At 50.6% G+C, this 25,334-nt stretch overlaps 2 protein-coding genes across 2 annotated transcripts; one reads left to right on the forward strand and one right to left on the reverse strand.

Annotated features, from left to right (window-relative positions):
- Positions 1-4,950: 4,950 nt before the first annotated feature.
- Positions 4,951-15,617, forward strand: Dnajb13 (DnaJ heat shock protein family (Hsp40) member B13). The gene is made up of 9 exons (XM_077797293.1): positions 4,951-4,980; positions 5,034-5,182; positions 6,465-6,568; positions 7,573-7,734; positions 10,378-10,535; positions 11,513-11,626; positions 13,303-13,416; positions 14,080-14,156; positions 14,769-15,617. Exons 1-9 carry the CDS (start codon positions 4,951-4,953, stop codon positions 14,920-14,922), a joined length of 1,062 nt encoding a protein of 353 aa, XP_077653419.1. The 3' UTR covers positions 14,923-15,617.
- Positions 15,618-18,745: 3,128 nt separating this feature from the next.
- On the reverse strand, positions 18,746-24,996 carry Ucp2 (uncoupling protein 2). Its single transcript, XM_026379503.2, has 8 exons — positions 24,900-24,996; positions 23,948-24,105; positions 21,503-21,721; positions 21,136-21,346; positions 20,148-20,342; positions 19,971-20,072; positions 19,484-19,664; positions 18,746-19,130 (listed from the first exon to the last, which is right to left on the reverse strand). The coding sequence occupies exons 3-8, from the start codon at positions 21,626-21,628 to the stop codon at positions 19,016-19,018; spliced, it is 930 nt and encodes a 309-aa protein (XP_026235288.1). The 5' UTR covers positions 21,629-21,721; positions 23,948-24,105; positions 24,900-24,996; the 3' UTR covers positions 18,746-19,015.
- Positions 24,997-25,334: the final 338 nt, after the last annotated feature.

A 25,334-nucleotide genomic window follows, 5' to 3' on the forward strand; every position in this document is an offset into this window, starting at 1 on the left:
GTGAGGCACTGGGTTCGGTTCTCAGCACCACATAAATGTGAAATAAAGATACTGTGTCCACCTAAAAATTAAAGAAGTAAATATTTTAAAAAATAATATATCAATATTGTTCATTATTTGTGACAAATGTACCACACTAATGTAAGATGTTATTAAAGGGGGCTGGGAGTGTAGCTCAATGGTAGAGCACTTGCTTAGCACATGTGAGGCCTTGGGTTCGATCCTCAGCACCACATAGAAATAAATAAATAAAATAAAGGGATTGTGTCCATCTACAACTAAAAAACATTTAACAAAATAAAGATGTTAATAAAGGAAACAATGTGAGATATGGGAACTCTCTCATCTATCTTTACAACTTTTCTGGATATATAAAACTATTTTAAAGTAAAAAGTACTTTTTAAAAAAAAATCTGCCAAATGCATTTGTTCTGAAAACTTTTAGAGTGGTAGAAGTCTTGCCTTGTGTGGGCAAGGCTCTGGGTTCCATGTCCAAAAATAACCACCCCCCCCCAAAAAAAAACCCACTAAATAAACAAAAAAAGTAATTGCTGCTCTTTTTAAAAATAAAAATACAGTGGAGCAAAATGGGACTCTGTAACGCTCCGGTTTCTGAGTTGAATGACCAGGGTCACAGTAGCAGCCCCAGTTCTCCCAGTCCTTTCATTCCTCTTTGAGAGCCAAGCCTATTTAGTGGTTTGTTTAGGAAGGAAGGACTACAACTCCCAGAGTGCCCCTGGGCAGTTGTCAGGAGCAACCAAGGAATGCAACTAACAGCCCTGCTGGAGTTTAAGGAGTACTAGGATTCACTGCCTGCCAGCCATGGGCCAGGATTATTACTCTGTGCTCCAGATCACTCACAATGCAGAGGATGCCCAGATCAAGAAGGCGTAAGTTGAAGTGGGAACCAGGCCTGAGGGCTGTGCAGGCCGCCCCACCCTCACCCCTTCCCAGCCCAGCTTTCCTGCATAGCTTAGCAGGCAAGATGAGCCTGATTCTTCTCTGGCATATCTTTATCCTGGTTTGGAGCTGGTCCAGGGAAGGGGAGGGAAATCTCCCTTTACGCTCTGTGCCACATTGTCCTCTCCTGGGTGCTTTAGCTTTCCTAGCAATGAAGTGGGGACAAAGGAACTATTTGAACTTTATCCTGAATATTATGGAGATTGTAAACAGGGGAGTGAACTGGCCAGATGATGTGGATATGTTACAGATTTCATTCTGGTCATCATTTGTTTATTTATTTATTTAGTGGTACCAGGGATTGAACCACAGGCCTCCTGCTTGCTTCATATGAATTTTTTGGCATTGACTAAACTCCATCTCTAAGTCGCAGATAATTTTTGGTCCTTTCTTAAGAAAATTGAGGCTGGCTGGGTGTGGTAGTGCACACAGCAACTCAGGAGGCTGAGGCAGGAGGATCACAAGTTTGAAGCCAGCCTCAGAAATGGGAGGAATAGAAGTTCATTGGCTCAGACAGAGGGAAATGAAGGGAAGGAAAGGGAGATGGAAATAGGAAAGACAGTAGAATGAAACAGACATAACTTTCCTATTTCATATGTGAATATACCACCAGTGTAACTCCACATCATGTTCAACCACAAGAATGGGACCCTAATTAGAGTAAGTTATACTCCATGTGTGTATAATATGTCAAAGTACACTCTATTGTCATGTTTATCTAAAAAGAACAACAACAACAACAAAATGTAGTGAGATCCTGTCTCAAAAAAAAAAAAAAAAAGCTGTGGATGTATCTCAGTGATAGAGTGCTCCTGGGTTCAATCCTCATTACTTTCCCAAAGGCCGGGGGGAATGTTAGGTTAGGAGTAAGCACATTTTTCTGAAAAAAAAAAAAATGTGTATACACCCATACACACACTCTAAAATACTGGCAATTGAACCCAGGAGCACTCTACATCTAAGCTAGATCCCCAACCCTTTTTATTTTGAGACAGGATCACTCAGTGGCCAAGGCTGTTCTTGAACCGGTGATCCTCCTGCCTCAGCCTCCTGAATAACTGGCATTACAGGCGTGTACCACCACACCCAGCTGGAAAAATTTTTTTGTTGTTGGATCTTTTAATTTTTTTTTCTTGTTTTCTTTGAACGAAAATTTAACAAGTATTTGCTGAGCACTGACCAGATAGGTTAGGTGCAGTGGTAGCAGTGGTAGCAGTGGTAGCAGTGTGGAGATCTAACTGTAACCAGACAGACATGTCCCCTTCCCTCAGGCAGCCTGACTTTGCTGGTGAACACACATATTGATTACAGCACGACGATGACGACTGTTAGAAAAGGGAAAGAGCACGGTGCAGAGGAGCCTCTATTGGAGGGAGAGAGACCTTAGGAGGCTGTCGTGGTCGTGTACACAGAAGTCAAGGCTTGAAGAAGGACAAAACCTCTTCAGTGGGCTTTAGGGAAAGGAGGGATTGAAACTGGCAGTTCACTGGGTCCCTGGAAGGCAAAGAGAAGGAACAGTCGAGGACACTTATTTCATTGAATGTGTAGGTGCGATAGGGAGAACCTTCCTCAATATTTCATTGACTCCTCACAATGACCCTGAGAGGCAAGTGCCATTATGATCCCAAGGCAGAGCCAGCAGTCAGAAACCATCCCTTCTAGAGGTGCCATCTGAGGGCTCATCTCCGGGCCCTGTAGGGGACCCAAGGAGGGTGAGTGGAGTCCATAGCATGGTTGGAGAACAAGACAAACTCATGAGACAATTTGGGAACAATTCAGTCAGCACTGGCTAGGTCATGTCATTGCCCAATAGGACCATTCAGGAGAAGGGTACCAAGAGGCAGAGCAGTTAGAGGGCAGAAGGATAAGCAAGCCTAGTTTGAATCCAGGTTCTCCTGCCTGCTGCTGTGGGACATGGGCAAATCATTTAACCTCTCTGAATCTGATTCTCATTTCTAAAAAAAAAAAAAAAAAAGGAGGGGATTATTGTGGCATTGAAATAGGATTAGATGAGGGCTGGGGTTGTGGCTCAGCAGTAGAGCACTTGCCTAGCATGTGAGAGGCCTACGTTTGATCCTCAGCACCACATAAAAAAATAAATAAGTGAAATAAAGGTATTTTGTTCAACTAGTACTAAAAATTAAATATTTAAAAAAAAGAAAGAATGTGTAAACTAGGCACAGTGGTACAAACCTGTAATTCCAGTGATTTGGGAAGCTGAGGCAGGAGGATCCCAAGTTTGAGGACAGCCTCAGTAATTTATTGAGCCCCTTTTTCAAAATAAAAATAAAAAGGCCTGGGGACATAGCTCAGTGATGATAGAGTGCCCTTGGGTTCAATTCCCAGTACCCCCCCCCACACACACACATACACACACAGTGATTAAAAGAACTGCCTATATTTCTTTTCTTTTTTAAGAATATTTTTAGTATAGGTGAACCCAATACCTTTATTTTATTTATTTATTTTTATATGGTGGTGAGAATCGAACGCAGTGTCTCACATGTGCAAGGCAAGTGCTCTAACCACTGAGCCCCAGCCCCAGCCCAATGTATTTCTTTATTTAATCTATTTTTTTAGTTGTAATTGGACACAATATCTTTAATTTATATATTTTTATGTAGTGCTGAGGACCAAAGCCAGGGCCTCACCCATGCCAGGCGAGGTCTCTACCTCTGAGCCACAACCCAGTCCCAGAGCTGCCTATATTTCCAATAGCCCTTAACTCTTCTCCCCTGCAACAATTTTTAAGACATGACACTCTCCCATGGTAATACCTTGATTTCGATCAAAAACAAAACAAACAAATCCCACTAAAGTTATATAATGAAGAAAAACAAGGCTGGAGTAAGGCCCTGGGTTTGATCCTCAGCCCTGCAAAAAAAAAAAAAAAAAGAATCTGGGCTGGGGATGTGGCTCAGGCGGTGGAGCGCTCTCCTGGCATGCGGGTGGCGCTGGGTTCGACCCTCAGCACCACATAAAATAAAGATGTTGTGTCCGCTGAAAACGTTAAAAATATACATATTTTTAAAAAAACTCTCTCTCTCAAAAAAAAAAAAAAAAAAAGGAATCTGGTCATCTCTAACTAGGGGCCGTGTAATCCCAGTTACTCAAGAGGCTGAGACAGGAAGATCATAAATTAGAGCCCAGACCCGGCAATTTAGCAAGATTCTGTCCCAAAATAAAATTTAAAACAAGCAGTGTGTGTGTGTGGGGGGGGGGTGGTTCTGGGATGGTGGCTCACAGGTGGAGCGCTCCTGAGTTCCATCTCTAGTACAGAAAAGGAGGCAGGAAGGGAAGGAGGGAGGGAGGGAGGGAGAGAAGGAAGCAACTAGGACCCCTAATCACCCCAGCTGAGGACCCGCTCAGTGTCACCGTAGCCACGACTCCACTTTCTCGCCCTCTCGGGAAAGCAGGTGAAGGAGAGTGACGTGACTCCAGAGAGAGAGAGAAGGGCTTGAACCTTTAAGGGAGACCTTTGGATCCTGTGCTGAAAATAAGACGACCTAGGGGGGGGGGCGGTTCCCGGGAGGGTGACGTGGTCACAGTGTTTTAGGAGCCTGAGGAGGAGACGGACAGACAGACAGAAGGAGGGCGGGGGAGCGGTCTTAGAGTTGGCGGCACCCAGCTGGACTGCCGGGGAGGGGACTCCTGGAGAGAGACGCGGTCCTCTACCGGCTGAAGGGGCAGGCAGGGGACATTTAGAAAGGAAAACTGGTAGGACTTGGTGACGGACGAGTTGGGGAGGAGGGAGCAAAGGAGAAGCTGGAGTCAAAGATGGTGCCCAGGTTCCTGGCTGCTGTGCCTGGAAGAAGGAGTAAGTCCTGAAGGTGCTCCCGCCTGGGCCGGGGCGTGCGAGGCGCTGGGGCAGCGGGGGGAGCGGCCAGCGGGCGGAGGGCGGCTCGGGAGGTCAGCAGCCCTGCAGGAGCCAGGGAGAAACCAAAGAGGAAGCGCAGAACCCTGGGCACGCCCACAGGAAGGCGAGGTGGCATGGCGACCCCGTCTAACTGGGACCTGAGAGTCTGGAAGGATTACTTCCTTTTGCCCTGAAGTCCCCGTCCGCACCCTGCCAGGCATCCTGTGGCATCCTGCTCAAGGAGAACGAGTCAGGGGAGTGGACGGAGGAGGTGGGCTGCAGTCTTCATGGGGTCTCTTCAGGCTGCCTGGTCCCCTCACTGAAGGTCTTGGCTCCTGCCACAGGCCCTGCCCACACACTTCTTCTGTAAGTGCAAATGAAGGAGAGGAAAGCAGACCTCAGAGTCTGTCAGATTGTCAGGCAATGGAGGGGCTCACTTTCTGGTTAGAAAATGGCCACGGTTGCAGGAGGGGTCTGGGTGTTTATAGGTTACAGAGAGGTGACTTAATCATTGGAGACTTCAACAGAACGTGTCAGTTTGAGCAATCAGGAAAGAGGTTGTAAGCATTTGAAACTTGTTTTTACTGGGAAAGGATGGAGGGTCTCAGTGCTCATCTCTTCCCTCTGGAGATCATTGTATTCTAAAGGATCAATGTTTATCCAGGGACTGTCATTTTAGGATTGACATGTGCTTCCTTCCCAGGGATTGTCTTGTCACTGGGAAAGGATTTACTGGGAAGGATCAATGTTTTGCCTTCTTCCTCCCTCCCTCCTCCTGGGTCACACTGTATTGGGGTTATCATTTTCCATATCCTTCACCTTCCAAATTTCTAAAGCTGCTCCCTCCTGTCACTTCTATGGGTTTAGTGAACGTCAGGGCCCCAGGGTTCCTAGCCTCTGTGTACTCTGTCCCTCATCTTTTCTCCTCTGCCTGTACCTTGGTGAATGGCCCCTATGGTAGCTCTGTAGATCATCCAGACAATGCCATCTTTTCCCTCCTGGGAGACTGACAGTGCATGACAGGCTGCAGTTATCCTGTGACTGAGAGGTACAGAATCGAGAGCAATGAGCACAGAGCGGGAGACCTTGAGGACCTGGCAGGTGCAGAGTGCTTCTCTGTACAGGCCCTTCCCACACCTTATTTTATCCTTCTCCAAAGAAACCTGTGGGTCAGTTTCATCTTCTGAGAAGCAGAGACCAAGATGGGGTTAGATGTGCACAAAATAGGTCAGGAAACCCCAAGAAAGGAGGAGTGTGCAGGGGGAGAGCTTCACACTACAGAGCAGCCAGGAGACGGGGAAGAAGGGCTTGGGTAGGGAGAGCTGTAGCTCGAGGATCTCAGGCAGGCTTGTCCTTTGAAGGGGTGCCATTCTCACAAAAATGGGCCACCATGCTTAGGCATTGGCTGGGAGAGCTTGGGGAACAGATGCCCACAGGGCAGCTCCTGGGGCTGCCAATTGGCCACAATCCCTACATCCCTAACTAGGTTATCTTCAAGGCACTCTGAGCAGTGCATCTTGGTGGCTGCCACAGCCTGTGAGGTCATCCCTGATTCATAGCTAGGCAGTTGACAGTGGCACCTGCTTGGAGCCATGCTTCTCCGGAATGGGTCAGCTGTTAGGACTCACACTCACTTCCTCTCCTCTAGGTACCGGAAGCTTGCCCTTAAGAACCACCCTTTGAAATCAAGTGACCCTGCGGCTAAAGAGACCTTTAAGCAAATAGCAGAGGCCTATGATGTGCTGAGTGACCGTGAGTGACCATGAGGCTGCTCCAGGAGATTTCTGTCATCCCCTCCTTTAAGATCGTCCCTTAAGTCTCTATAGACTATTGAGTTTTCTGAGGGGGTCCTAGAGAATAAGTATCTGTCCTCCCTGCCCAGTATCTAAACAAACTGAGAATATAAAGAATTGCCTGTCTCAGTGGACACAAGCTAAGGTGAGAGATGGGTGTGCAGGGTCACCAGGGCAGGGCAGGAGCAGGGGCACATTCCCCACACCCCACGCCTGGAAGATGGAGCCTTCCCCCAGGAGGGGAGTGGAAGGAAATGCTGGCTGCCAAGGGGAAGAAGGCCAAGCCTGAGCAGGGTGCCACTTCCCCTTCCCAGACTGGCTGAGGAGCGAGTCTCTGTCACCTCAAGGACAGCAGGAGCATGAAGGGGCAGAGAGAGGCCAGGAGTCTTCCTTCAGAAGTCTCTGTCCTAGGGAAGCCAGAAGCGTGGGGCAAGTGTGATTCATAGCCCCAGCACAGGGCAGTGCTCTGTGGCTTCCCTGGGGGATTGTCCTGGAGACTCTGCATATGCAGGCTGCACAGGAGGGCTAGGAGGCCACCAGGGTTTCTCCAGGGCTGGGTTTTCAGGACGTTGATAGCCTCGAAAGCTAGCATCTGGAGGCTTTAGAATTCTCAGATTCAAAAATTTCAGGATTCTAGGATTCTAATGACTCCCAGGAAGACAGTAGCTGTGAGGACTGAGTTAGGCCGACCCCAGGTCTGTAGCCTGACCCAATCCCTATCCCACCCCCCGGAAATCTATTTTTTTCATCTCTCTTCTGGGCTGTCGGGATCCCTAGGCCCACTCAAGAATGAAAGTCACCTCCAACTTCTAGGATCTCATTCCAGAGACTCTGGGATGAGCCACAAGCCCCTTGGAAAAGGTTGTTTTGTCCCATCTCCTTCCCCAGTCCTCCTTCCCTCTCTCCCCTCTAAGCTCTTAACCCCCAAGGCTGTACCCCTCCTCAAGGTCCTCCTGCCCACAGCTGTGAAGAGAGCCATCTATGACAAGTTCGGAGAAGAAGGCCTGAAGGGCGGGATTCCCCTGGAGTTTGGATCCCAGGCCCCGTGGACAGCTGGCTACGTCTTCCACGGCAACCCTGCTAAGGTGTTCCATGAGTTCTTCGGGGGAGACAACCCCTTCAGTGGTAAGAGATACTCCCCGTCTCCTTGCCTCGCTGGGAAAGGACACGGCTAAAAAAGATGCTTTTCTCTAAGTAGTTTTTTGTTTTTCACCTTAAGAAATACATATAGAGTATGTTTTTTTAAAAAAATGGTAAAAGAGAATTTATTGAAAAAGAAATAAATTCCAGACCTACATTTCCTTTCCAGAAGCAGTCTTCTGGAAGTTTTCATTTTTATGTTAGCCCTTTATTTTCTTAAGGAATCAGACTACATTATACACACATTTTTAAAACTTAAGATATCTTGGAGATTATACAACAATACATTGTGCTACTTGTAGATCTACTTTTTTTTTTTTTCCTCCCTTGTAGCACTGGGTATTGAACCCAAGGCAGTAAACACATTAGGCTAATGCTATATCCCCAGCCTCTTTTTAAAATTTTTATTTTATTTTATTTTAAATATTTATTTATTAGTTGTACCTAGACCAATACCTTTATTTATTTATTTTTATATGGTGCCCAGGATCAAGCCCAGGGCCTCGCATGTGCCAGGCAAGCGCTCTACCACTGAGCCACAACCCCAGCCCTAAAATTTTTATTTTGAGACAGGGTTTTGCTGAGTTACCCAGGCTGGCCTGAAATTTGCAATCCTCCTTCCTCAATCTCCTGACTAGCTGGGATTATAGATATGGACCACCATGCCTGTCTACTTTACTCCTTTTAATGACCACATAAGACTCTATTGTACAGATGTGTATTAGTCAGAAATCGGTTTCAGGCTTATGCACACCTGTAATCCCAGCAGCTCTGGTGGCTGAGGCAGGTGGATTGCTAGTTCAAAGTCAGCCTCAGCAACTTAGTGAGGTCCTAAGCAACTTAGGCAGACCCTGTATCAATATAAGAAATAAAAACAAAAGGGTTGGGGATGAGGCTCAGTGGTAAAGCACCTCTGGGTTCAATCCCTGGTGCCCCCCCAAAAAAAGGAGCAAAGAGAGTTTGCAGGGCCAGTGCTTATTGTAAGGGAAAGTTGGCATCTGGGTTTGGGGCTTCCTTAGGCAGTGTGACCAGGGACTATACTGCCACAGAGCTCCACTCCAGGGTTCTTGTGTCTGTTCTCCCTGTAGAGTTGAGGGGCTGGGTTTGCTGTGGCCTTGCTCTTGGGATATCTACTACCTGCTACAAAGTAGGTATTGGGTAAACAAACAAATTTAGTATTGCAAGAGGGAACTAGGTAGTTCACAGGCCTCTTTTTTTTTTTTAAGAAGTATTTATTTATATGTGGTGCTGAGGATCAAACCCAGTGCCTCACCCATGCTAGGCAAGCTCTCTACTGCTAAACTACAACCCCAACCCCTAGTTCACAGGCCTCTTGATGAACCATCACATCTTACAGGGACACTGTGTGAAGCCACTGCACCCACTGCCTAAGGTCACTGCATCATTTTAACTTGTGAAGTTCATTCCATGGCATTAACCACGAGAGACAGGCTGCTTCACAGTGACTCGTGTCTATAGTTGATGAAGGGCTTTCACATCAACAATATAGCGTAGGGGTTAGAATTTTTTTCCTGTAGTCAACTTGTCCTGTGGCGTGGGTCAACTTCTCCTGGTTGTGGGAGTGTGAGAATTTTTTGTGGCCTTTCCAGCCCAGTGAAATAAAATTGAAGGGCTGGAGGCATAACTAGGTGGTAGAGCACTTGCCTGGTGTGCATAGGGCTGTGGGTTTGATCCCCAGCAATGCAAAAATAATAAATAATAAGCAAATAAATAAGCCAGATAAAAATGAAAAATGCTGAACACAGTGCCCGATGCAGGGTAAGCTCTCAGCAAGTTTCAGGTCTTTATCGTCTTAATGGTGGAAAGCAGATCAAGCATTATTACCCCATCCCGCAGACAGAACTGAAGGTTTGCACAGCACCTCAGGGGCTGGGCTGGGCTGGGCTGGGGCTCCCCCTCTGCACTCAGATGGAAGAGCACAGGCAGGGAGCATCAGGGGAGGCTAAGGCTGTAGAGCTGGGCAGTGAAGCTGAAGAAATAGGACTTTGGGGTATGCTGGTGGCCTCTCAGATTTGCCAGGGACTAGCATTTTCCTCCTTAATATCAGCTGATAACTTCATAGAAACTTGAGTCTGGGATCTCTAATGGTCTTGGGCTGGACAACAAGGGGAAGTAGAACCTGGGGAGGAGCAGGGAGGACTCAGCTCTGACCCTCTGGAAAAACACGAGTCTTTTCTGGCACTACCAGAATATGCCACTAGAGGGGGTGCCTCACATCGTGAGACAGCCTGAGTTGGTAACTCCGCAAGTCTTAGGGAGGTAGGTGGGGTGGCGGGCACTCCAAAGTGGGAGTGGGGCCATTCTTGGGTTCTGACAAGGAATGATATTCACTGGTCTGCAGTGGAGGACAGAGTCTTGATCTGACCAGTTTGAGAGGTGGGAATGGGGTGCTGGTGTCACACTTGGGTCACTAAGAGATTGGAGGAAATACAGGGGGTGGGGAGTGTGTGTGTGTGTGTGTGTGTGTGTGTGTGTGTGAGAGAGAGAGAGGGAGAGAGAGAGAGAGAGAGAGAGAGAGAGAGAGAGAGAGACAGAGAAATGTGTGTGAAGGTGAGAATCAGAGTCTTTGGACCCAGTTTTTCTTACTCATCTCCCTATATCCTATAGAATTTTTTGATGCAGACGGAAGTGAAGTGGATTTAAATTTTGGGGGGCTCCGAGGCCGAGGGGTCAAGAAGCAGGATCCCCCCATTGAACGGGACCTCTATTTGTCCTTGGAGGACTTATTCTTTGGCTGCACTAAAAAAATTAAGATCTCCCGAAGAGTGAGTACTTGGTTTGCTCCTTCTGGGAGTCACTATCTGTCCCTCTACACCCCACCCCCACCCCCGTCACTTTCTTCCTTATCCTAACTAGAGAACTCAGGAATGGTTTCTGATGGAGTCTTAGATGGAGAGACCTAGGATCTTAGAATTCTAGGATCTGAAATTTGGGACAACTGAGGGGACTAGCCTGTTTCTTTTCCTAGAGCAGAAGTGCCCCCTGCAGCCCTTTACTGGGGTAGGACCCCTTCCTCTCAGTTCAGCCCCTCGCTGTGGGAAGTGGGAGGAGTCTCCTGTGAACCGCACTCTCTGGCATTACCTAAACATGCCCCCAGGATTTCATGAGGGGTGTGCCTCATCCGTAAGAGGGAGTCATGTGGGCATAGAGGGTTGGCTGGGACAGTCCCCAAGGTCACTGGTTAAAGAAGACCCTTGTGAGTCCCAGAGTTCAGTCCTTGGTTTGACTCTGCCCTATGTGCCAGTTTCTGCCAGGTGCCCTCACCTTTGCCCAGCAGAGGACATGCCTTCCACAGATGGCACCCCTGTGGGCAAGTGCCTGGGGATAGATGGACAATATATGGGGAATGCATTGGGTCAGGGTCAAATGTGCTGACTTCCATGTTCTTTTTTCCTTTGGGATTAAGAGAACTGCCAGAGGCTAAGGTTCAGGATGTCTGGGATTTGGAGAGAGGAACTGAGTACATTTTCATTGTGCATTTTTTAGTGGCCAGGGATGGAGTTGTGAGTTTGATCAACTCATGGCTTCTCTGACCCCAGCTCTAGCACTAGGACATGCCCTGCCACCCTAGAGTCACAAGTTTTTAGCTCCAATGGCAATGAATGGGTGTGTGAATGGCTCAGGGCAGGTCCTCCCCACCCTAGGGCTCTGAGCCTGAGTACAAATTCTGCAGAGCATCTTTCATGTGTGCAGAGGGGGCTCATGGGATCTGAGTGCGCCCCCTCCCACCATCTCCCTGCAGGTGCTAAACGAGGATGGGTACTCCTCTACCATCAAGGACAAGATCTTGACGATCGATGTGAAGTGTGGTTGGAGGCAGGGCACACGCATCACCTTTGAGAAGGAAGGGGACCAGGTAAGAGGGAGGGAGGCTGACTAGCATCAGTCACCAGGCTCAAATGGTGAGAAGACGAAGGGGAAAGAGAAAATGATTTTGGTTTGGTAGGGAGTCCTGGTGAGATGACCTCTAATGTCCTTTCCCAGGGACACAGCCTCACAATGCCTTTGTGAGTGGGCAGCTTAGGGGTTATCCCCATTTTACAGAGTGGGAAACTGAGGCCCAGAGAGGGAAGGAACTTATCCAGGGCAAGAGCACAAGAGCTGAACCCAGTCTTACCCTCAGTACTCTGATTTTCTTCAATGCTTTTCTGCCAAATGCCACTGTCTCGGCTTGGCACAAGATCACGAGCCACCACACAGCTTTGTAGGTTCAAACAGCAATTCTTTATTCCCGATCTCACACCAGCCTCCACACACGCTCAGGGGAAATTCTCTATCTCCTGCACAATACACGTCCTAAATACTTTTTCTCCACGAGAACTCAGCGGGAACTCAGGCAGCAGGCACGCCCTACTCCCAGCAGCAATAATCTTCAACCTCCCACTTCCCTAAAACTCCTTTTGTCTTAAACCGGGAACACTCTAAGGAGCGGGATACTTCCTCAAACCTGATCAGCTCTAAACCCGGATCCGCCTTTGTCCTTGAGCAAGGTCACCTTACATGCAATGTCAACAGCGAAATCCATTTAACATGGGGTACGCTGGCAAGGAAATTTTGAAGCGTCATTCCTACTTGACAATGGCCCTCAGCACTTTTCTATATAAAGCCCAAGTATAGGAGCTCCTCAGAACCACTTACTAGTAATAATTTTAAATCAAAGACTTATGTTCATCATAATATAAAATTAAATGTCCTAGGCATGCTGAGTCCTAAAGTGCTGAGAAGAGGCAGAGCAATGCAATATTCAGAGCCAAGAGAGATTAGCTCCTCTGCCTGCACTTCTTGCTCCTTTCTCACCTATAATACATCTTCCAAAAAGGACCCTCCAAGCTGGGCACGGTGGCATGTGCCTGTAACCCCAGCTACTTGGGAGGCTGAGGCAGGAGGATCTCTTGAGCTTGAGGTCAGCCTGGGCAACATAACAAGATCTCACTTCAAAAACAAACAAAAGAAAAAATAGCCTTAAGGGCCCAGCCCCAATGTTCCCCTTCTGGACAGCCTTCCCTGGTCACCCCACATGAGTCAGTACCTCCTAGGAGCCCTTGCCTCTGGCCTCCCTTTATCCTGACCTCAAAATAGCTGAAGACTCACTGTGTGTCTATCTCAACATCCAACTGGGAGCTCCCTGGGTGGAAAGGGCTGGTTTGATTCCTTAGTCCCCTGTGCCCAGGAGAGACCTCAGCAGCTTTTTGGTGACTTGGTGAAACTTGGATGAGGGGTGTCACTTCTGAGTTACTCACAGAACAAAGATGTGCAGGCATGGCCTGACCCAGCTCAGTGTTCCCACTGCCATCTGAGGAAGTCCCTCTCCCCTCCTGCTGAGTGCATCGGTGTTGGGTGTACTCAACTGAGATAGGATTCAGGGAGACTTGTCTGGGTAAGCTTCCAGAGCAGGGTCTCTGTGCACTTCCAGAAATCCTGATCTGATCTCCCCACTGTACAGATGGAAGACATGGAGACAAGTAGAGGCGGGAACTTGGCCAAGTCACACAGGCAATTAGTCCTTGTCACCCCTTGACCTCTCCTGCCCAGGGCCCGAACATCATCCCAGCCGACATCATCTTCATCGTAAAGGAGAAGCTCCACTCTCGCTTCCGCAGGGAGAACGACAACCTCCTCTTTGTGTATCCCATCCCTCTGGGCAAGGTGAGTGGACACCAGCCTGGACTCGGCCCCCTCACCGGGTCACTAAGTCCTGGGAGTTCCACACCCGCCCCCACATGGCTCTCCACTTCCTCTCCCTATTGGTCTCCATTGTGCGGTTCTGGGCAGTGCCGGGTCTGTGCACAGGCCTGCCGTCCCCCTGCCTGCTGTCCCCCTGCCTGCCGTCCCTCTGCCTGCTGTCCCCCTGTCTGCTGTCCCTCTACCTGCTGTCTCCCTGCCTGTTCTCCCCCGGCCTTCCCCCGGCTCTTTCCACATGCTGCCTCTCGGCTCTATTGCTTCTCCTGGGCCCTCTGCCTGAAGTGCCACCTGCCCACTTCATCTACAAAGGCCCTTGTCAACTGCTGCCACTATGTGGAGCCATCCTCCACTCCAGAATGGCAAGGGGCCCCTCCTTGGTGCCCACAGACTCCATGATTTCCATCTCTATCATATCCTTACATTAGATCACTTCGACTGACCTACTGGACTGTGCACTCCTAGAGGGCAGGTCTCGGCCTGGGGCATCATCTGATAGTTCTCAAACAGCCTTTGTCTCCCTAGTGCTAAGCTCAAGGTTTGGCACCAGATAGGCTCATCAAGTGCCTTCTAAGTAGGATGGCCCTGGTGCCCATCCCCACTCCTATCTTTTGGCCCTGACCCCCCCAGGCCCTCACCTGCTGCACTGTGGAGGTGAAGACTCTAGATGACCGTCTACTCAACATCCCCATCAATGACATTGTCCAGTGAGTCCACCTGCCTTGGGCCCTAATAGGCAAGAGAGGGCTGGCCTGGGACTTAGAGGGTAGAGTCAGAAAGTCCGCTCAGTACAGTTGTGCAAGCTGTACCCAGCACAAGGGTCCCTTGCCGAGAGGGTGAGAGAAGACAGAGGACAGCCCACACTCTGGCCAAGCTGTGGGCTGCACTCACCTGGCAAAAGGAACAGCTCTTCTAATGTCCATGAAACCGCGGGAAAGACCAGAGGCCCCGTGTTGGGCAATCGCTGTTGTCTTCAGCCCTTCCAAACTTCTCACTAGAGTTCTGAGAAAGGCCTCTGCCTGGGAGTTCTGCTCAGCAGCCTGGCACCCCCCACCCCTTTCCCTGCACTGACTGTCACCCATGCTTAAAACAAGACTCCTGGGGCCTCCAGCAGAGCCCTAGTGTGAACAGGTCTTCCAGGCAGTGCGCCCTTTGGGATAAGCCAGCCTCCTCTCCCACCCAGTCTTGCTGCTGAGCGCCACCCTGTGGTGGAAACTGGGGTGCTGGCCCATTCCTGTGGCTATGTGAGCCTGGGGTGGGGTGGGCCAGTCAGGGGCTGCTCCAGGGTGCCCCCTCAGCTCCCTTCTTTCTTCCCTCAGTCCCAAGTACTTCAAGAAGGTGCCAGAGGAGGGGATGCCTTTGCCCGAGGACCCCACCAAGAAGGGGGACCTCTTCATCTTCTTTGACATCCAGTTCCCCACCCGCCTCACACCTCAAAAGAAGCAGATGCTGCGTCAGGCACTGCTGACCTGACGCGGGGGGAGGTGGGGGCTGGAGTCGTGGAGGAGAGGGCTCCGGGCCTGACTCCTCCGGCCCCACAAGTGCAGGGCTGAGGAGAGGGAGGAGGGCTGGGAAGCTAAGCTGACATAATAAAGATTTATTATCCTCCATTTTCACCCTGGAGAGTGTTGGGGAGGAGCTTCCTGCTGGCATTTTTATTTTTACTTCTTCTTCTTATTATTTTTTGCAGTGCTGGGGATGGGACCCAGGGCCTCATGCGCCCAGCAAGCACTCTACCACTGAGTCACAGCCCCAGCCCCCTGCTAGGCCTTCTTGCGGATACCAAGAAGCTGGACACTTGGCTTCATAGGCAGGTCCCTGAAGATTCAGGGCCTTGCTGCTCCACCTTGGAAGCACAGGCAGGGCTGTGTGGCCTCTGAGTTCCCAGCTCTGGTGACTTTTCATGACGCACAATCTTTAGAAGGGCTATTTTCTGGAATGTGGTTTGTCACATTATAGAGACAGGAAAACTGAGCCACAGCAATGTTTGTCCCAGCTTACTGGGAGTGACAAAGCTGTCATCAGAACAGTCCCTTCCTGCACTCACCAGCACACAGAGAACACAAGCACTGGGATGGCTTTGGTTTCTCCCTCCCCAGCCTTAATTCTCTTGCCTGTGAAGTGGGTTCTGGGCTCTCTCTAGGCAGGAAACCTGGCTTCTGGCCCCAGCCCTGCCACTGCCTCCCTGCACCAGTTACTGCCCACGTCTTGCGGGAAAGTAGAGCTCATACCCCCTCGTGGGCTTGAGGATTGGGATCATTGATGTGGAAGTGCTTGGTGTACTCAGGCTTGGATTTCAAGGAACATTAAGCATTGCAATGGATTGGCCTGGAGGGGTTCTGACCTCCAGGCCCAACTAGACCCATGTGGCCCACACCTGCCCCACCAAAGCCAGCAACGGTGTACCATGCTCATCTACTGTGCTGGGGGTTAGAGTCCTCTCTCTGGAGTCTGAGTGTGGGCTATAAAAGGTCCAGGGTCATGGAAAGAAGGTGGCCTCTTCTGTGGGGTGGCTTCGGATGTGCTGGAATAGGTCCCATATCATCTACATAACTTGGGATCTCCCTATTCAAAATACCATATTAGCTTAAGTTTCTAAAGTGGGAACTTGGCAACCATTATTTTTAAGAGATAATGCTTGGGCTGGGGATATAGCTCAGTTGGTAAAGTGCTTGCCTTGCATGCACAAGGCCTGGGTTCAATCCCCAGCATCAAAAAAAAAAAAAAAAAAAAAAAAGAGATGCAGTGGCACAGACCTATAATCCTAACACTGGGGAGGCTGAGTCAGAAGAATCACAAGTTTGAGGCCAGCCTCAGTAACTCTGTGAAACCCTGCCTCAAAAAATAAAAAGGGCTAGGGAATATCTTAGTGGTAGAATGCACCTGGATTCAGTCCCTAGTACTGGGGGAGGGGTAGTGAAGACAGGATATCACTATGTTGCCCAAATTCCTAGGCTCAAATAATCCTCCTGACTCAGCCTTCTGAGTAGCTGGTAGCACAGGCATTTGCTACTGTGCTCAGATTCAGCAGCCATTTTTAAACTGCCATGGAGAAGGGAGCAGCAGAAAGATCTTGAGATAAAGACTCCAGGGGCCAGGGTTCTAGGAAGCATTTCAGCACAGTAATCTCAGATATGTGGGGAGTCAAAAACACCTGTTAGAACACAAGGTATGTGATCTTGGGCAAATCACTTCACCTCTGTGGGTGAAGGTTACAACCTGCATCTTGCAGGTCATCTGTGAAAACCAGATGGAGTGAAAGACTGCCCTCTGAGGCAGGACCTAGGTGGAGAGGTGTCATAATTGTCTCTCAGTTCTGAGTACAAGACTTGGGTGGGTGAGGGAGGGCAGGGCCTTCTCCAGGACAGCTGCTTCTGACCCTTATGGTGGGCTCTGGACGAAGCCTGGTCTTGGGCCCAGGGATAGACCTCTATGAGATTTCCATTACCACTCTGTGGCCCATGAGTCAGGTAAAGCAGGCTTATCACAGGCCATCTTACAGGCTTTACTGAGGCCTACTGTGTCTTCCAGTGATCCCTGCCACCTCTTCCAGCTGTCATTCCAAGGTCATGCCCGGACCTATACGGAAGTCTGATAGCCTTGTGTTTACCCCAGTGTCTGGGGCACAAGGCTGGTGAGTAAGCAGCTGAGGCAGTTCACCCCCAGCTGGCCTGCTTAGCTCTGTGGACAGACATGCTTAGGGCAGCAAGCTGTCCCTTTCCTCCAGTGCAAAACAGTTAACAGCGCACCTCACGGGATAATGTGAGGGCACACAAGGCAGTGGCCAGATCTCTTTATGTCAACTTCTTGCAGCAGAGCAGCCCCCAGGCTGGGGCCAGGGTTCCAGGAAGCGTTTCCGGACAAGTCCAAGGTACATGGGGAGTGAAACACACTTGTTGGAATCCCAGGTGTGTGACCTTCCTTGGGCAGATCACTTCACCAGGTTCTGCCGGTACCACTCCCTCTAGCAGGCTCACTCTGCTTGCTGCTTAAAGGCACTCAACCCTGTCCCTCCTGCAGGCTATGAGACCTCAGCTCAGTTTGTCAGAAGGTGGGAAATAAGATGAGGAATCCTGGGCCCTCCTTCCCTGTCCAGAAACCAGTCTAACATCCTGGACCTCTTGGCCAAGCAGAGGGGCTTAACCTCTGGCTCTGACCTATAGGCTAATCAGGACAGGAAGTGTCAGCTACTTTAGGTTGGGGAAAGGGCGGTCTCATTCTCTGGGCCTGGCTCCATACTGCAAGCACACTTCCCTAAGGACCTTCAACACTGGTGCCTGGGGGAAGAGTCTAGCAAGGGGAGAGTCTGAGTCCTAGTCCCAGCTCAGCTGCTGACTGTGTGTGTCTATCAACATAATGTGTCTCAGTCCTCAGACACCTGGGTGACTTAATTTTAAAGGCCCAGACCTGTGCTGGGACCTCATTTCCTCACCCTTTGAAACAGAAGTAGTACTGCCTACCTGCTCTCTTGCCTCTGAGGGTAGAGGTTGAAACCTCTGTGCAGCCAAAGCCCTGACTTGTCAACATCTCCTTGGAATCCCCAAACTCAGGCAAGCATAAGCAGGATGTTTGCTCTGCAACCTGAACCCAACCTGTGTCCAGTTCAGAATAGTTCCTCCTCTGGGTGTGACCGGGGAGGGTGGGAGGTAGCCCCACTTGTTCTATCAAGGTCTATGACTTTGGAGAGGTGGGCTTGCCATTTATTTTGGGTACCATGGATTGAACTCCAGGCACTCCTCCCCAGCCCTATTTTGTATTTTATTTAGAGACAGGGTCTCACTGAGTTGCTTAGCACCTTGCTTTTTTCTGAGGCTCGCTTTGAACTCATGATCCTTCTGCTTCAGCCTCCCAAGCCGCTGGGATTACAGGCGTGTGCCACCGTGCCTGGCTGGTTTTGCCGTTTGTAATAAAAAATAAAATAAGCCCACTGCATCTATCATTCCCAAGGTCCTCTAAATCTTCCAGGAAGTACAGGAGATGCAGGGCAGACAGAGTACTCTCACCCTGCAGGACAACAGGCCTGGAGCCAGCTGGGGGCTGGGAAGGTAGGCACTGGGTCACCAGGCTCAGCAAGGGATAGGGAGGCAAGGATTAAGCCACTGCTGTCTCTCTGGGCTGCTCTTCGCTTGCCACCTTAGCCCAGGATTTGGGTCTGGAGAGAAAAATGGGCTAGGGGCCCCCATGGAGGTGGAAGGTGGGTTTCATTCCTTTTTGAAGTCAGGTGGCTCCTCCCCAACCCACCAGGGTCCAGTGGACCAAGACCTCTGGTAAGCGCTATGACAGAGGGAAGAGACACCAAGGTTGAGCTTGCTTTATGGGTGACAGGCTGGCTGGGGGTGAGGACAATGAGTCAGGCTGAATTTCTTAAGGGACTGAAGGCTTGGGATCCTGGCTGGAACCAGGCGTCCTGAGATAAGGTAATAGACGGGGTGGGAAGGTGGGAGCAGGGAGGGAGGCGGAGGGAAGAGAAGCAGAAGGAAGAGGTGGGGGAGGGAAGGAGGAAAGGGAAGCAGGGCAGCTGGAGGAGAAGCCAAAGCCAGGTGGCCAGGTCAGCAGCAGGGGAGGCTTAGAAGGGAGCCTCCCGGGAAGCACAGGCAGTGGTGAGGGCCCTTTTCAGCTGCTCATAGGTGACAAACATTACCACGTTCCAGGAGCCCAAGCGGAGAAAGGAGGGCATGAACCTAGAGGAGAGAAAAAACAGGTCACAGGGGCATCCCTGGCTTCTCCCACTGGCCCTCGCATCCAATCCAAGCTGGTCGCTCTATTCCAAGGAGGACTCAGTGAATTGAGCCCACAGCTATGATTATGAGCAAGATCCCACCCTGTCGTTCCCCCAACCCCCAGTGCTGGCCATTAACCCCAGGACCTCATGCGTGCTAGCCCAGCCCTCTACCACTGAGTAGCACCCCCTGCCTTGAGTCCTCATTTTAATACCTAGACACTTTGTTATAGGTGGTTCCCTCCCACCTGTGATAGGTACAGGTTGCTAGAAGGCCTGGAATTGGGGAGTGGTGCTGGGAGATCAGAGGCTCACCCTTTGTAGAAGGCTCGGGGCCCCTCCTTCTGGAGCATGGTAAGGGCACAGTGCCCAGCGCTGCTGTACTGGCCCAAGGCAGAGTTCATGTATCTCGTCTTGACCACGTCGACAGGGGAGGCGATGACAGTGGTACAGAAGCCCGCCCCAAAGGCGGAGGTGAAGTGGCAAGGGAGGTCATCTGCCAAGGAGCAGTGGGCAAGGACTCAGCACACCTCACCCACCATCCCAGAGGCAAGAGAATTAAGAAAAAACTAAGATGCTCATGGTTGTCAAAAGAGACTCCATTGTGAGAACCTAAAAACTCCTTTTGTCAATCCTGCCTCAATTCCTCAAGGTGCCAAGTAAGATCTTCATCCCCATTAGCTTCCATAGGGTAAGTACAAAATAAAACTCCCTCTACAGGCAAAGGGCAAACAGAACGAAAAGATGTGGCCTTAGGCCACCAGTCCCCCACCCCACTCCTGCACCATCCACCCTAATTTACCAGTCATGAGGTTGGCCTTCAGGAGGGCATCCTTGATAAGGTCATAGGTCACCAGCTCAGCACAGTTGACAATGGCATTACGAGCAACGTTGGGAGAGGTCCCTACAACAGGGAGAACCTGCATGAGACCAGGGAAAGGGGAGGAAGATAGGGGAAGGAGAGACATCTGGTACACACCTTTCCACAGTCCCCGGAACCCTTCCTCTCGGGCGATGGTCTTGTAGGCATCGATAGTGCTTTGGTACCTCCGACCAGCTCCAGCACGGGCCTGAGCTTGGAACCGGACCTTGACCACATCCGTGGGCTGGGCCACAGCGACAGCCAGGGCACCGGTGGTGCTGCCAGCCAAGAGACGGCTCCCAATGCTGGCATCTGTGGGCGAACCATGGTGTCAGTGGCCGGCCGGGCTTGCCCTCATTTCTCACCTCCTCTCTCCTCTCTCCAACCATGTCACATGGTCTCACTTTCAGGAATAGGGTCCAGACCAGCGCTTGCTCTAAGAACTTGTCACATGAAACACCATATCATTGTGTCTACTGTTTGCTAGGGTGTAGCAAGGAGTAAGACAGAAATGGGACCTAGGGCTTTCTTTTAAAATACACTTCATTTAACCTGCTCAATGGCTAAGAGAAGTCAGAATTGTTTCCATTTAACCAGAATCCAAGGCAAGAGAAGTGGGTTCTTGATAGACGGGGACTCCTAAGACTTGGGTTCTCAGCCCAGATCTACACCCTACCAGGTGATTCTGGGCTCTATTTCCTCATGGGTGAAATGGAGGGTTACCAGGGCATGTCACAGAGGTGAAGTGCAGGAGAGCTGGCCCTGGAGGCAATAATCCTGCTGTGATTTCTGGCTCCCCACTGTGTGCCCTTGGCTGAGTCCTGCCCCCCACTTCAAGGCTCAGCCTCTTCATCTATGACACTGCAACAATTCTACTTACTACAAGGGTGGGATGAAAACTGTCATGGGAGGGTGCCCTGTTCAGAGCCTGGCATAGCCCAAGTCCTCAGAAATCATTAGAATTAGGGTCCCTTCCACTTCTCCATTCCTCTGACCCTCGTAGGGACCATGGGGCCTGCAATTGCTCTTCAGCTACATGTACTAAGTATCAGCAAGAAAATAATAAAGGAAAGACCCAGAGGCCTAGGTCCAGCTGCACACTCACGCTCAGAGCCCTTGGTGTAGAATTGCTTGACAGAGTCATAGAGGCCGATGCGGACAGAGGCGAAGCTCATCTGGCGCTGCAGGCCAGCCACCAGCCCATTGTAGAGGCTGCGGGGGCCCTCAGTGCGCACCATGGTGAGGATGGTGCCCAGCACACCACGGTACTGGGTACTGGCTGCAGCACGCACTGACCCCGGACTTTCTCCTTGAATCTGCAAGGTCAAGACAGGTAGCTATAGAAACAGGCTGCCTCCCCATCTCCTGCCATTCCTATGTTCCCAAACACCCGCCTTGCGTGAGACAGCAGATCGGATACCACTAGAACCCCTAGGCAGCCTCGCTTTATTCCCTCTGCCTTATTCCCTCACCTGCAGCCGGACTTTGGCAGTATCCAAAGGAAAAGTGATGAGATCTGCAATGCAGGCGGCTGTGCCAGCCCCCAGGAACTTCACAGTGGCTGTAGGGGGCACATCTGTGGCCTTGAACCCAACCATGATTCTGATTTCCTGCTATCTCCCAGGAGATGAAGAACTGGAGAAGGGGGCACCTTCAATCAGCAAGACGAGATAAAGGAACTCTGCCGGAATCTAAGCGAAAAGGAGAGAAGCCCCATCAGCAACAGTGCCCCCAGGCCCTCCCTGCTCTCCACCCCTTCCTTTCCCAACAAATCCCCTAAGCAGGACTCAGCAGCCCTAGGAGGGAAAACAGGAGTTAACTTCCAAGTGACTCAAGTAGGGGCTAGAGAAGCAATTCTGGCCCAAGGAGTTCAGATGTTGTGAAGGACTCCCTCCTGCTTCTTTCAGGAAGTCAGGATCCCAGTGATCCCAGTGTTACCTCATGACAGCCACTGACCCCACTCTTGGTCTGTTGGAACAGTGGTTGCTCCACATTTCTGCTCATGGAGCTCTCTGGAGGGAAAGGTTTCTGCCAGACCACAACCTAATAAGCAAAGACCTACAGGCTTATGTTCTAGGTTTTTAAGCTGGAGAGGTTCCTGTGGGTCTGAAATTACTGAAGAGAAGAAAAGGAAGGGAGGAGATGCCCCGACACAGCTTGGGTTCTCTAATCATCCTTCAACAAGCCTGCTTTGTTGGGCACTGGTTCACTGAGACACAGGGGGCAATATTCACCCTGGAGGGGGCTTATTTTCAGGCACCAGGATGGGCAGGAGATTCTAGCTGCTGTGCAAAGAAGGGGACAAAAACTTCTCAGGGAAATAGGTAAGGAAGAGGGGTGATCAGAAAAGACTTTAGACAAGGTAAGCTGAGTCTTACAGGATGCTAGGCAATTTCCAGGCCTGAGAGGAAGCAATATAGAGTGCCGGGCTCCTCCTGGCCTACACTTTCCTTCAATAGGTGGATTGCTCCTCTACAAGAGAAGTAGGGATGGGAGGTGCAAGTCAGAGCTCTGAAAAATGATACAGGAAACCAAGAGCTCCATTTTGTTCTCAGAGTTAGAACACCACCCTCCTCTGCTGCCCCAGGAGGAAGTGAGCCCAGCACCCCAAAGGGGGAGGGTAACCTGCTTCTCCTTCCCTGATTACACAGGAGCAGCTGCTCTGAGCTCAGCTTGATTGGTTGCTCCTGTCGCTGGGCCTCAGGAGGTAAGAGCTGGGTGGCGGAAGGAGGATGTTGTGGGAGTTGCCTGTGACCCAGGGAAAGAGCTCACCCAGCTTCTTCCTCCTGAGCTTCACCCCAGATGGCTGGGGCAAATGGGGAAATCAAAATGCAACTAACCAAAACAACTGCTTCAAAAACTCCTATTGGGAAAGGGCTGGACCTGATGATTCACATTGCCATGGAGTCTGACCACATGAGGCTCAGTGAGACTGATGCTCAGATGGCAGAATGGGCTAATAGAGTTCCTTGCCTCCCCAGCTTTCCTGCTGATACCCCATTCCCCCAGAGGGTGCTCCACTGCCTGGGGCACTCTATTAGCTCACTTAGACCTCCCAGTTGCCCTGTGAGGCAGCTGCACTTACTTCTATGTTAGATAGGCAACTTGGGAAGCACATTTCTTGGCTCCAAAGCTTATGCTGTTTTGCATTGCTGCCCAACTTGTCATTTCTTTCTTCCTGTTTTCTCAGCCCCAGGCACAGACAGGACCTTTCACAAGGAAGCTTTCCTCATGCCAATCAAACAGTTCTGAGAAGGATCAGGCAGCTGATGTACCTTCTCTGGGCAACAGATATGAGAGTCTTATCACTCGAACTGGATTGCAGGGTGTTGTGAAGGCCAGAGAAGGCCAGCTGCTACCCAGCTCAAAGGCAAGTGGACAGGGGCTCAGCTGCCATTTTGAATGCTGACTTGGGTTTGCCAAAGGTCAGGTCTTTGATGAGAGGGGTGGGTATAGTGGCAAAAAATATTAAAACCCTACTAAGAACAGTTAGTAAAACTCAGGCCTAGAATTAATCATATTTTGTAGTCCCCAGGATAAAAAGTAACAGTTTCAGAGCTCAAAAAGTACACTCACTTGACTACTAATCTCAGTCACAGAGATAGTCAAAAGTTAGAGTCAACAATAAGAAGTTTGAACAATAGATTCTTATCTTCGCGCTCCTGCTGACTTCCAGGGTGACTTGAGGCCATTGAATATGCCTCAGGTTCCTCCTTTATAAAATGGGGACCACCATCCTTGGCTTGGCAAGGTTGGCTTAAGGGCTAGAGAAGATCAAGGATGATGAAAGTGCTCAATGAACTGTGAAGAGCCACTTCACCTGGGTGGTAACAGTAATTATTTTTGTCAATATGCTGCTGACACAAGAACAGGGCAGAAAGGCAATAGGAGACCACTCCCTTATCCTGGACTCTTACCGGGCTTTGCTTAGGTCTCAGGATGAGGCCTCCAAGATCAAGCTTCTCTAAAGGCGTCCCATTCTTCAAAGTTGCCAACTGCTATCATGGCCCGATCCCCTTGGTTTTCCATAGAAAATGGCTGGAAGACGAAACACCTAAAGGACATACTATGTGTCCTGTGGGTGAGGGCAAAGGAAGAAAGTTTAAAAGGAGAAATCCGCCTTAAAAGACCACACCCCAGCAAGGACCACCTGCCTAAGTCACAAAAGCCCACTCAGTCATTGATCTGGGGGAAGAGGGTTGGGGCCCATTCCACCCAGGCAGCCAGGGACTAATCAGATGCACACCCAGGCTGGGGTGGGGATCAACTTAGAAGTCCTTTCTCTCCTGTCTGCTTAGTATCAAACCTTGCTCTTGCAGGCTTGTTTTCCTGATAGTCCCCTAGGCTGGTATCACTCAACAGTCAGCAGACTTGCTGAGTGGGAGTACTTTAAGGGGCCATGATAGGACAGTCCCTCTCTTTGGGGTTGGCTAAGGTCCAGATCTGGGCTGCCAGGGGCCTGGAGCGGCTGGTAGTGGGCCGGGATAAAGTAGCTCAAAGCCTCCTCCCAGCAGAAATGCCCCAGGAAGGACGCTGCGGGCACAAGGCCTGGAGCCCCCAGGGGAGGATCATCCTGGCCATCACAGAGGCCTGGAGGACCCCCACTCAAGGCAGGCTGGACATCGTGGCTGAGGGGAAATAACGAAAGGCTTAAATTACAGCCAACTGGACGCAAGAGGAAAAGGACAAAAGGGAGTTGGGAAAAGGGCAACAGAAGAGGGATAAAGAAAAAGCACAGGAGGACAATAAGAACTACAAACTAGGTTGGGAGGAGAGGAGATAATTAAAGAGCGGGGAGCGCAGAGTCCGCAGAGCCGAGTTAGCGGGAATGGGCAGGTGTGGCGGGCGCAGGGCTGGAGCTGCGCTCACCCGGCTGCAGAGAGAACACGAGAGCGTAGGCGACTCTGTCTGGGAGCGGAGGTCACGCGAAAGCAGCACCCACTCAGCTGGATCCCAACGCGCGGTTTAGCCGGGCTGGCAATGGGGTTTGCGCGGGCGGCAGCGCAATTTAAGCCTCAGGGGCGTGGCTTGCTGGCGGGGCGGGGCCAGGCAAGAGCCGCCTGCTCCCACAGTGGGAGCGGGAACTCTCGAGCCGCGCCTTTCCACTGGAACTGTACCTCCTGGAGGTTGCCTGGCGCCTTCCTCCACTCCCATTTCCGCGCGGGCCGATCACCGCATTTACCCCCTTTTCTTTTTCGGAGGAACGCCCCCTCTCCGGGGGGTCAGCCCGCCCGGAAGCTAGAAGAGTCTGGTCCAGGGCTACACGTTTCTGGCTGTCGGCCCGGGCACCTTCTACCAGCCGCC

Source organism: Urocitellus parryii, chromosome 4 (genome assembly GCF_045843805.1).
Source record: "Urocitellus parryii isolate mUroPar1 chromosome 4, mUroPar1.hap1, whole genome shotgun sequence".
NCBI classification, from domain to species: domain Eukaryota; kingdom Metazoa; phylum Chordata; class Mammalia; order Rodentia; family Sciuridae; genus Urocitellus; species Urocitellus parryii.

What these genes read in the sequence shown, in the direction of transcription:
- Dnajb13 (XM_077797293.1), top strand. Translation starts at nt 4,951, where the DNA reads ATGGCGACCCCGTCTAACTGGGACCTGAGA. An exon ending in AAATTAAGATCTCCCGAAGA is followed by an intron (nt 10,536 to 11,512) that starts GTGAGTACTTGG and finishes ATCTCCCTGCAG; the next exon opens with GTGCTAAACGAGGATGGGTA. An exon ending in TTGAGAAGGAAGGGGACCAG is followed by an intron (nt 11,627 to 13,302) that starts GTAAGAGGGAGG and finishes TCTCCTGCCCAG; the next exon opens with GGCCCGAACATCATCCCAGC.
- Ucp2 (XM_026379503.2), bottom strand. Translation starts at nt 21,628, where the DNA reads ATGGTTGGGTTCAAGGCCACAGATGTGCCCCCTACAGCCACTGTGAAG. An exon ending in CTGCCAAAGTCCGGCTGCAG is followed by an intron (nt 21,347 to 21,502) that starts GTGAGGGAATAA and finishes TTGACCTTGCAG; the next exon opens with ATTCAAGGAGAAAGTCCGGG. An exon ending in CTACACCAAGGGCTCTGAGC is followed by an intron (nt 20,343 to 21,135) that starts GTGAGTGTGCAG and finishes GTTCGCCCACAG; the next exon opens with ATGCCAGCATTGGGAGCCGT.